A 12,490-nucleotide genomic window follows, 5' to 3' on the forward strand; every position below is an offset into this window, starting at 1 on the left:
AGGCACGTCTCTCCTCAGATGACCTGAACCGACTGCTTTTCACAAAATTAACTTACATCAAGCAAACAAGCAAATGATATAAGATATATTTTTAGTTCATATTGTCCCCTTCATTGTGTTTCATTTGCATCCTAAATGGATTTTAGGTTGGGTTTTTTTAACACCCTGTCAATCAAAATCACTGCAGATGAATATTGTTTTTCCTAAAAGCTCCATGCAGCTGTTATTGGTATGTTACATTCATGCGTCTGACTTCCATTTTTCACTTTTTGCTCATCCATGACACACGCACACATGAAAGAAGTGATTTTTGTTTATTTCGTAAGGAGAGTGTGGAAGATGGCACATCCTGTTTGATTGACATCGTCCTGTGCCCACCTTCAGCTGTATGGTATCTGCTTGGATGGAACAAATAGAACCTTTATCACGATTATTGGAGTATGGACAGAAAGGGATCCTACTTATTTCTCAGCATAGCTTTTCTAGCTTTCAACTTGGAACCTGGTCTCATCAGCATAGATATGTGAAAGACCTGTGCAATGGTGCACAGCCAGTGAGGGCGGCTTCAGTGTATGTGAATGTGTGCTGAGGAATGCAGATAGTAGGGTCACAATTTACCATCTTTAGCTGTATGAATCCACAAACCCAACCTGCCTTGGGTTGAGCACTCTGCCGGTGGTGGAGAAATTATGTGGCAAGTGTTTCTTGGCACTTTTTATTCCTTCTGATCCCCTCTTAATCAAGCATTGTTTGAAGGCCACAGCATCAATACTGTTGCATTCCCAATGGGCGCAATGTGCTACTTCCTGAGGGATCCTTCCCTGATCCTGATAATGATGCAGTACATCCCTGAAAAACAAATGTCTTACGGTAGGTAAGTAGAGCAGGACGGGTGTTATACTCCCCTTCTTTTTCTGAACATCATCTTCTATATTTTATTTTTGACAACCTTAATATCACTTCAGTTCCTGTTACTGCTATTACTCAAGCTATGGTCACAGATGATCCCTGCCAATAATGTGAGAAAGGTAGTGCTGCATTTACAAGTTGCCGGTCATTGATATGGATAACGCTGACAGACAATAACTCACACAATGTATTCAAATACAAAAAAATAACCCCAGTATGTCCTCGGATCAGGTGAAGTGGCTAAATAGCCCATGCAGGCACAAGCAGAACATGTAAACTACTTATACACATTTTACATTAAAATCATAAAGCTTTTTTTTTGTTTGTTTGTTTTTGTCTTGGTCTGTGATGCACCAGATTTTGACATATTCATTAGACACCAACTCGTATTACTGCACCCCTTCCCTTCCACCCCCTTGTGAAATCATTGCATCGTGACATCAGCAGAGAGGCAACAGAGCAGCCTCATACTATTGCTGAACAGTATACTGTCTCTCACATTCCCCATCAGTTGGAGATACAGTCCCTCCCCTTGGACAAGTACAATCTATGCTCACCACTATTTCTGCTAAATTTTCAACACAATCGGCTCGCCCCTTGTTAATGGACAACTTTCTTGTGACAACTGTTGCGGACACATCATAATGTTTTGAGGATTGAGTCGGGTCGACATTGACAGCTTCTAATGTCCAAATAGCTGCTCATCGGGGCCAGACCTGACAAAAAAAGGTAGACTGGTCTTCTGATAATGCTCTTCGTGCCAATTAAACACTAATCCTGGACTAAATAGGATGGGGGCTTGAGATTACTGGGTTTCCAGCTCATTGTCCACCTCAAAAGGATGCGCAGTCATATACAGCATAACGTGCCCATCCATCTTCTTTTTCCTGTTTATTCAGCTCAGGGTCACAGTTGGCTGGAGTCAATTCCAGCTGACATTAAGTGTCATATAAGGTATTTCATGTAAATAAATTGCTACAAGACCAACACATAAAATGTGCAGAAAATCTATTATGTGGGATAGTTTATGGGGTACGTGGGTTCTCAATACATATATGTGGAGTCTCGTATTGACTCACTATAATTCCAGCTTCTTACAGTGGGGCAAAAAAGTATTTAGTCAGCCACCAATTGTGCAAGTTCTCCCACTTAAAAAGATGAGGGAGGCCTGTAAGTTTCATCATAGGTATACCTCAGCTATGAGAGACAGAATGAGAAAAAAAAATCCAGAAAATCACATTGTCTGATTTTTAAAGAATTTATTTGCAAATTATGGTGGGAAATAAGTATTTGGTCAATAACAAAAGTTCATCTCAATACTTTGTTATATAGCCTTTGTTGGCAATGACAGAGCTCAAACGTTTTCTGTAAGTCTTCACAAGGTTTTCACACACTGTTGCTAGTATTTTGGCCCTTTCCTCCATGCAGATCTCCTCTAGAGCAGTGATGTTTTGGGGCTGTCGCTGGGCAACACGGACTTTCAACTCCCTCCAAAGATTTTCTATGGGGTTGAGATCTGGAGGCCACAACTAGGCCACTCCAGGACCTTGAAATGCTTCTTACGAAGCCACTCCTTCGTTGTGTTTGGGATCATTGTCATGCTGAAAGACCCAGCCACGTTTCATCTTCAATGCCCTTGCTGATGGAAGGAGGTTTTCATTCAAAATCTCACCATACATGGCCCCATTCATTCTTTCCTTTACACGGATCAGTCGTCCTGGTCCCTTTGCAGAAAAACAGCCCCAAAGCATGATGTTTCCACCCCCATGCTTCACAGTAGGTATGGTGTTCTTTGGATGCAACTCAGCATTCTTTCTCCTCCAAACACCACGACTTGAGTTTTTATCAAAAAGTTCTATTTTGGTTTCATCTGACCATATGACATTCTCCCAATCCTCTTCTGGATCATCCAAATGCTCTCTAGCAAACTTTAGACAGGTCTGGACATGTCCTGGCTGAAGCAGGGGGACACGTCTGGCACTGCAGGATTGGAGTCCCTGGCAGCGTAGTGTGTTACTGATGGTACCTTTGTTACTTTGGTCCAGGCTCTCTGCAGGTCCTTCACTAGGTCCCCGTGTGCTTCTGGGAGTTTTGCTCACCGTTCTTGTGATCATTTTGACCCCACGGGGTGAGATCTTGCGTGGAGCCCCAGATCGAGGGAGATTATCAGTGGTCTTTTATGTCTTCCATTTTCTAATAATTGCTCCTACAGTTGATTTCTTCACACCAAGCTGCTTACCTATTGCACATTCAGTCTTCCCAGCCTGGTGCAGGTCTACAATTGTGTTTCTGGTGTCCTTTGACAGCTCTTTGGTCTTAGCCATAGTGGAGTTTGGAGTGTGACTGTTTGAGGTTGTGGACAGGTGTCTTTCATACTGAGAACCAGTTCAAACAGGTGCCATTAATACAGGTAACGAGTGGAGGACAGAGGAGCCTCTTAAAGAAGGAGTTCCAGGTCTGTGAGAGCCAGAAATCTTGCTTGTTTGTAGGTGACCAAATACTTATTTTCCACCGTAATTTGCAAATAAATTCTTTAAAAATCAGACCATGTGATTTTCTGGATTTTTTTTTCTTATTCTGTCTCTCATAGTTGAGGTATACCTATGATGAAACTTACAGGCCTCCCTCATCTTTTTAAGTGGGAGAACTTGCACAATTGGTGGCTGACTAAATACTTTTTTGCCCCACTGTATATCTGCAGTTTAATTCCAATTGTCCTGGTTTGAATTGGGATGTCTTTAAATCTGCCCCTCTCTGGTGTACATTTCTCAATTCACATCGTAATTCCTATACATTATGTTTGTGATGTTGCAAGTTAAAAATTCCACCTCATAATTGTGTTAAGTTTTACATGCATTGCATTCCAACTTGCAGTATTTGTAACCATTTGAATTCAATATCTTTGATTAAACATAATGTGGTTGTAGTTAGTTTGGCTTTTGTTATTCAGTCTGAGCTGGACTGGCTTGAACCCAAGAGATATAAATACCTGTTTTCATCAAAAGTCATATGATTTTGTGGCCATCAAAATAAAAGAAAAAACCACAAGAAAATATAACTGAGCCTTAATTTTGTCTGTGCCGCTCACACTGCTCATGATAAGATTACTCATGTAAAATTAAAAATAAAAAAATAAATAAAAAGGGTTTGGACGTTTTCAGCTGCTATATGAACAAATCTCTATAATATCAAAGAGGGCTGAAAATGCGGAGTTGTCTTGAACCAAAGCTGACCACTCGAATTCTGCTTATGAATACAGAGACCAAGTTGGTGACCGTGTGGTGAGGCTGTGGACGATGCACCATAAATTAGCTGATGAAATAAGCGTCTGCCCAAAGTGTAATCCCGCTGAACCTCAGCATCGCCTTGCACAGGACCGTTTTTAGTTTACACTTCAGTACATCATGCAGTCCCTCAGCTCATTACATCACACTGTAGTGAGTGTGTGAGCTCACATGCACTGTATTTATGTGTTTGCAGTAGGACATCAGGTACCACGGGATATGAGATAAAGGCTGGAAAAGTACAAGTTGTTGCATCATTAACTCCAGTAAGCGATTGCCTGCCCGGCTTGCTTTCCTTCCATATCCCCTGCTTGAGTACGAATGTGCTTTTCCACTGAATAGAGTAACCTACAATAGTAAAATAATGACTGTGAAATGAAAGAGATTAGGTCTTAAAGGTCAGTAGGTTAAAGAAATTAATTCTAGTGTCACGCTGCTGTATTTCTGTAAGGTGATAACCTGTGAAATTGTCGATGCTGGTTAGGACCATATTTACAAAGGCAACAATGGGGTTTTAATGGCACAGCGCTAGGCTTTGTGTGGGCTTGTCAAACACGTCTTTGTTGCTGGGGAGTGTTTGCACTAAATGTGTTTGATGTTGTGGAAAATGCTCAAAATTCCCAGCACAAGCTGCTTTTAAATTGACATTGATGTTTTTACAATAATAACACGAGGCTCTTTACTTTGTTTGCTTTGGTAAAAGGGCAACAGTAGTCTGGGGATTGCTCCAGAGATGAGGGCTTTCACAGGCCCTGTCACTTCATCCCTCTCTCTTCGTCTCACTCCGTCTCCTCTCATGTCACCCACTCAGCTCTTCCCCTTCTTTCGGTCTTGAATGAGGTAGAGCTGTTGTCCACTCGCTGTGTGTCCCACATAATCCCGCTTTCGTCACTGCGACCTCGTCACTGCATCTATTGCTCCTGAACATCTCATGACAGTGTTCTCCATTTGTGTTTCAATTATTTCAAAGCGCCCCTTCTCACGTGTCTGCTCCACATAGCAATCACGTCTTAACGTCTTCTTGCTTCTTTTATTTTATTTTTATTTTTATTGCTCCTCTCTCTTGCCTTCCCAAGGCTGTCTCTGTTTTTCCCCGTGGGATGACTATGGATCGCGCTTACAGTTGGTACTGATAACAGCTGCACTCGTAACACTGTTTCGTATCACTGCTGTTTTGTGCAGCGTCTTAACACAGCATGTGCCAAGAGCGCATTGCTCCTCATCTCAGCGCCCTGTTGTTGGTGTTGTAAAAACGATTCAGTTCCAAGCTCACGCCGTCTACATTCTGCTGTTTCCGAATTTTGCCAAGTTTCCCTTTATTGCTGTTTTCTCCAATTTCTCTAAAGTGACACTGTTAAGGCAAACTCTAAAACATACATATGACTTTGTGCTTTCATTTAACGCTGTTATTGTTCAAGTTTTAGGTTTCATTTCGGTATTTACATAAAGTTTTTGTCGTGTGCATGCATTCACACTTTACATGTTTTATTGTAGCAATACACTTTTAATTGCCTGTATGCCAATAAACCAAAACTAATCTTATGTTTATTAGTCTTCCGGCACACGCGTCTCAATATTTTGGAGGATCAAAGCGATTAGAAATGCTGCCATTCGTATAATTTGAAGGTTTGATTGCACCTACATCCCAAGCAACATTCTCCCTCTCTCTGGCTCTGTCCTAGCCTTGATGCTAACGGTAATTATGCAGGTTAGATGACACTTTTTTTTCCATTAAGCTTCTTTCCGGCAGCACCTCTTCAGTGGCTTGATTGCACTGTAATGACAGAGAACTAATTAGCATGACAAGTATTGTTTCCAGTGATTGGCTAGAGACTTAAGAGTTGTCATTACAATATTCTGCAACTCAAAGATTGATGTTTTTCTTTTTTGTTTTGTTTTGTTTTGTGTTTTGTGCATCAGTCAGGTTTAATATGACATTTGTGTTTAGGAATAAGGTTAATCCGCTGAGGGGAGTTTTTGTTTGTGAAATTCGGCCTGTGAAACCGCTTCTGGAATCAAGAAAGCAACATCACCTCACAATAATTAATCTGTGGGGAAATCAAAGAAGCAAAAGAGCAGATTAATATACTTGTCAGACTGGAATCTGTGGCGTAACAGAGTGAAAATCACCCCAAAACATTTTGACTTGAAATTCCTATCAAGTCCAAATATCTTAAATGATAGAGAAATAAAAAGTTGGAGCAGGAAGTGAAACACTTGTATGTCCCTCTAATTTATTTGCAGACAAGAGTTTTTGGTTTTAGCTCTGTCCTTGCTTCACTTCACAGAATATAAATGACATCCTACAGCCATCCAACATTTCTGGATTTCTTTACTCTATTGCCAGGATCATTCCTCCAGCGCTTTGTTTAGTATAAGATGAATGGCAGCAGCTTTAAATAATAAATCTTTGTTTTATTATTCTGGTGGAGGTTTTGTGTCTGATGCATACATCAAAATTAGAAGTATGTCTAAGAAACTTATTTTTTCTGTTTTCATGAACCAAAGAAAGTATAAAGGCAGGTTTGTTTGCAGATATACTGCAATGCAAATAACTACTGAGTAAAGATTGTTTACTTTAGCAGTACTACTATGTAGTAGTAATCCATGTGGATTATATTAGAGGATTTACTATGAATATGGTTTGACGTCATATTCTCAATACATTTTGTTCAAGTAAATAAATGAAGTAGATTTTTCAAATATCTGTACATTATTATTTCTTTTTATAAGAGGTAGTTCAGTTTTATTCCCTACATTTCAATATAAATTTGTACATACTATAAACATCAACGATGATGAGTAAATGGACACTTATATTGACAACAACGTTTGATTGCCATTGTATTAGTTTGTAATGTGTGTTGAATTACTTCAGGTGGTCAGGATTACTATACAGTTGTAGAAACATGTCTACATTAATTATAATTTCTAGATTTTGATATTTTGATTGTATTTGTCGTATTTATGAAAATGTCAGGTTTCTCTATGATGTGTGGTATATTGTTCTGTGATACACATAAGAGACATTTGTACTAAAACACAAAATCGTAAAACTATAAATCAAATGCTATATCCTAGCAGAGATGCTCACATAAAACAACATCCTTTCAGTAACAGCAGTCCATGAATCCAGCAGCACATCCAGCCAACATCCTACAGCCCACACATCCGCGGTGTGAACGTCATCAGCAAAACAATCACATTAGAGTTTGTGATTGAATTGACGGACTTGGCATCACTGAAGTGTGAGGTCTAATCTTTGAGACGGCATGTGTAGGTGCTGGAAAGAAAGTTTAAATGGTTCATGTGGCATTGCAGCTCAGCATTAACCCACTGTCTGAACCCAGACCGTTCACATATGAACACTAGTAGGAGGGAAGAACAAACAACCCTGGAGAAAACCCAAAATCATCTGTAGCAGAGCACATAGCAATGGAATAATATCTAGGTTTAAAAATTCACTATAATATTTTTTTCTATTACAAATATGCAAACAAACTGAGGAACAGCCAGATTTGTTTCTATTACAGTGCAGACTAATTAAATGCAGCCTTTATTTGCTGTTGTTGCTGTCAACCTCCCTGTATTTGTTTAGGAGTGTAGTGTGAAATGGAGACATTCATTTCATGTAAATAGGAGCTGTTTTGCCCCAAAACAGAAGAGAAATGAAAAACCGTTGACAGAATGTCTTTTCATTTTGCTCCTTTGAAAAAAATTCCACTTTACCCAATGGTTCCTTCTGTTGGTGCCTGACGCGTTTGTGATCTGTTCTTTCTCCCGCAGCGCTCACTTGGATACACATCCTCGACTCAATCTAATTCTTTGCACTCTGTTATTTCCTCGATTGTGCTGCAGTTGGCCCTGGAGGACCCGGTGCACAGCGTTTCTCTCCAGCAGTACGTCTACGAGAAGCTGAAGTTGCAGCAGGCCCTGATGGGCGACCAGGGCTTCGGGGTCCTGATGGAGACTGTGGACACGGAGCTCGTCAGGCAGCTCCAGGAGTTCCTGCAAGGCCTCTGAATCTGCCGCAGTCCTTCACTACCTTACACACACATCTTTGCCTAATGCTCCCCTCTAACCCTGTTTTTGAAATTGTACTGGAAAGGTGAACCATCCGCCGACCTGTGAACTCCTGATTCATACCTTCCCAACCTCTGCCCATGCTATGCCTTATCTATAATCAAATCTAGCCTTGTTGACCATCCTCAGCTAAACACCCCGTGTCCCCCCCCCCCCCCCCCCTCTTATCTCGTCATATTTTTTTGGGTCTAAAGATTCATGTGGGTGCTTGAAAATGTCAAAGTTTTGCAACACTTTGAACCCACCCATATGAAAATAACCCCACACTGTAGAGCTTCCACTCAATTCTCCTCGTCTCTTCACTTTTTGTCGTTTCAATGTAAATTAGGTATAAGATTTATAAAAATATAAAACAAAAAGGGTATGATTGTTGGGTAGGGTTTGGGAGTATGAAGCAAAAATCCTCTGCAGGTGCCAGAGCAGGAACCTCGGACTATTTTCTATGGAGAAGCGCGCAGACGTAGCAGAAACACGGATAAACCAAACCCGAAGGACCTAAAGCAGTGTTTACAGAATCTATTCTTAAAACAGAAAAAAAGAAATGTAATTTTGTATGTATGTAAAGTATGAATGATATTCTGCATGACAATGTTTTGATTTGTTTGTTTTTACTTCATTTAGATTTTTTTTTTCCTAAAATATATAATTTTGTCATAAATAGAGGTCAAGTTGAAGTAACTACTGAGAGAACAAGAGCGCTTTCTTTTCTCTTTTTCTTCTGCGCTCAGTGAGAGGGAGTTTTCTTTCTTTTTTTAATGTACTGTAAATGAGGGATTTTTACATGGCTGATTTTGAACGAGTGCTGAACCACATTTATATGTATATACATGCTGCTGCTAATTGATGCTGTGTCGGAGCACTTTAATAACCAAAAACCGTTTCACGTGTATTTTTTCATGTCCTCACATCAGTATGCTTACACACGGCGACGGAAGGCCCGGGAGCTGTGCAGCAGGATTGTGCAAATGAGGCTGCATGAAGACCCACCTTTCAATTGTTGCGACGTGTCACTCGTCAGCGCTACCTTACAGACTCCTCACATGTCGTCTGGTGATTTCTGTCAAAAGTCAAAATGCGTCATTATTTTTCAACATTGGTGAAGGTTTTTAAAATATAGTCGCATCTCAAAAGGTTAGAATACAAAGGAAAAATAATCATTTTTTCTTTATTGATCAATACATATTAAGACTTGTGTTTATTGAAATAATTCAAGCTTTTTTGTTTTGTCCGATCTCTTCATTACAAAAGGTCATCACAGCAAGTGATTGTGACTTTTCATGGCGGATGCACTTTCTGTCGTAGCCGAGAATAGAACCAGAGAGAAACCTCACTCAATGTTAAGATGAAACTTTTCAAAATATTTCACTGTTATAACTGAATGCCAGTTTTATGACAAATTAAATGTGGGGGAAAAAATAATCAATAATGCTCAAACTTTTTCTGATGCACCTGTTTTTGATTTGACCAGATGTTGTTTTTCTTTTCTTTTCATAACAGACGTATTGGCTCTCTAGTTTCTTTGCATGTGAATGTTTGCTGCCAAATAGGGAAGGGGTCTCAAAAGAGTCGATTTCTTGTCATTTGAAACCACCGTTGACTTTGGGACTGAGATGAAAAGCGTGCACCCGCACCCTGCCTTTTCTATTCTTCCTCTGAGGATTTGTGATTTAACATGGTTTCCTCGCTAACATTCAGTTTGTCCTGGGAAGGAGATGTTCCTGACACTCGCTCCTTTGACACTGTGATAGAGTTGAGTAGCATTCAGATTTTACAGCCTTATGCTTTGAGCCTTATCTATCCTTCAATATAGAATACCTTTTCACAGTTGACTTCACTTCTTAACTAGTTTAACAGTGTAAAATTGCTTTACTTGAATTCCGTTAATCACAGCGATTGTGAAGTTGTGGAAACTACATGCGGTTGACGGTTTTGTGTGATGATGCATCTGGTTTTGTTTTGATTGAAAGAAATCATTGTTTGCTTTTTCCAAAGCCTTCAATAAATTGCAGTTATCAGCCAGAAAAGTTTCCCCGTGTATATTTTGCGGATGCACGACGGGTGCAGCTGAGAACAGCGGTCCTACTGAGCTCTTGATATTGCTTTTGATAGTGTATTTTCTCCTGTCTGAGTCTATTGGGTGTATTTATTTGAAGCAGATCAGACACGGTGGCCCTGGCTCAGCTATCAAGTTTAGTAACTTGCAGGTAAAACGGCGTACTTCAAGGCACCACAAGGTTACACCATCAGTGACGTATGTCATGGTGGCAGAGGGAAAATAAGAATGGAGGAGTGCCTCGCCACACTAAAAAGAGAAATATGATGGTAAGCAGGGGATGTACTGGGAGTTGCTCGGGAGGATATAGCAATACACAACCTCTGATGGGATATTCAAATCATAGAGGAACAGTTTTATAGTATAGCAAAAACCATTGGAATGATTTATGGTACATATGATAAGATGCTAACCATAGAGGAGTAACGGTATAATTAATTGTCTGTTAAACAATACACACAAGCACAGCCTGTGAGGCTCTGTAGTACCTGATATTAACTACATGCATCCCCTGGGCAAGGCAGTGTGCTTAAAGATACTGAAAGAGACAACCAGTTTATCTTTGGGGGGGATTGTGGAATGAAGCTGTCCGACCTAGAGAAAACCTGTGAAGGCACATGAAGAACATGCAGACTCATAGTTTAGCCCCCCCCCCCTTTTTTTTTTTTCCCTGCGATTGAGCGCTCATCATTGTTTCACAATACTAGAACACATTCTATTAGTCATTTGGAGATCAGAGTTAAGGCTGCAGATTGCAGTTTGAAAGAATTTGGCACGAGCACGTCATGCATTGAATAACCTTTACGTAATTTCTAAACGTTGTAAGCTGTCAAGCTCAACCGTTTTATAGCTGTATCCCACCTGCAAAACAATACTGCTTTCTCGGTGTACCACAAAGGAAATCTATAATTCTGCAGCTCTCCACACATGTTGCAGCAATAAACAAGTCCAAAACTCTTAATGGTTACATATGTATTGTAACAATAGCGCCGCTGATTGAGTATAGACTATGTAGGGGAAACAAATCCAAGATACTTTTCAACACACCTACTACTACTCCTAACTTTTCCTACGAGGAGCTTTTTCTCGCCAAAGGACAAGAAAACAAAGGCAGTGGCAGGCAGCATCGACCCATTTGTCTTAATTGCTGTAGAATAAATGTACTTCTGGCAACTGGTCACTCGAGTGGCTTATAGACTGCAAAGAGATGATTAAGGATTCTGCTCGAGTCTTCCAGGGCTGGCTTTTCTTTCTCAGCAGACGCTATAAATCCAACGGACATTCTTCTTTCTTCCTCCCACTTCTCTTTCATCCTATGACACTCTACCAGTGTCATTCTTGAGAGACTGATAAAATCCTCAGATTGGCTATCATGAAGATTTATGTTAATTATCTTAAAGTATACATAATTTTTTTGCTCAATCTATTAATAATTTGCATTTGTTATTGGATTAGTTTCAGAATACCATAAGAAATAGTATTTAATTATTATTTGTAAGGCACCTACAACTTATGTAGATTTTTGAATAAATTAAGAAAGCTTGTTTGTTTTTCAATGTCGTGAGCAGGGTTTTTGAACTACATCAGACCCCCCCGCCCCCAGCCCACCTCTCACAATGTATGTGCTTCATCGCATGTTGAATGTCAGACCTTTGCCTGTTCACATAAGAAAATTAGATCTATTGAAAATAGGAACTCTTTCTGGGTAGTGATTTCTTTATTTTTTTATATAGAGTCAGCTGGTGTTCACTTATAGATTTGCGCTAAAACTAACAAACATTTTGGTTGTCTCCATTTTACTTATAATAAAGTTAAATATAAAAATGTCTGTAAAACCCTCCCCTTTCTCCTGCTGCTGCGCCCCACCGTGAAACTCTCCCATCTCACACTTTGAAAGCCGCTGTGGAAAACAAACACATCTATACCAAAGTACTGAAACATGTTGAAGCAGTCATTTTGCTTTTAAAATTTCCCTTTTCAAAATCAAAGCCAAACAAAATTCGGCATTCACCAAACAAATAAATAAATACTGAAAACTCTTCAAATAGGCCACTAAATCGGTTGAGGACTGAGGGAAAAGAAGACTTCTAAATTTAGGTCTATTTCTATTTGCTTTCTTGCAGGAAGGAAGCCCTCAAAACCAGATCCACTCTCACATCTG

The 12,490-nt window shown here is 39.9% G+C and overlaps 1 protein-coding gene across 1 annotated transcript in view; it reads left to right on the forward strand.

The window, feature by feature from the left end:
• ipo11 (importin 11) overlaps positions 1-10,213 on the forward strand; it is a 115,790-nt gene extending 105,577 nt beyond the window's left edge. Inside the window, exon 30 of the mRNA XM_080499990.1 lies at positions 8,052-10,213. Coding sequence (XP_080356116.1) covers positions 8,052-8,216 — 165 coding nt within the window. The 3' untranslated portion in view covers positions 8,217-10,213. The remainder of the gene's footprint in view (positions 1-8,051) is intronic.
• The last annotated feature ends 2,277 nt before the right edge of the window (positions 10,214-12,490 follow it).

This window comes from Blennius ocellaris, assembly GCF_963422515.1.
Source record: "Blennius ocellaris genome assembly, chromosome: 7".
In the NCBI taxonomy this organism is placed as follows: domain Eukaryota; kingdom Metazoa; phylum Chordata; class Actinopteri; order Blenniiformes; family Blenniidae; genus Blennius; species Blennius ocellaris.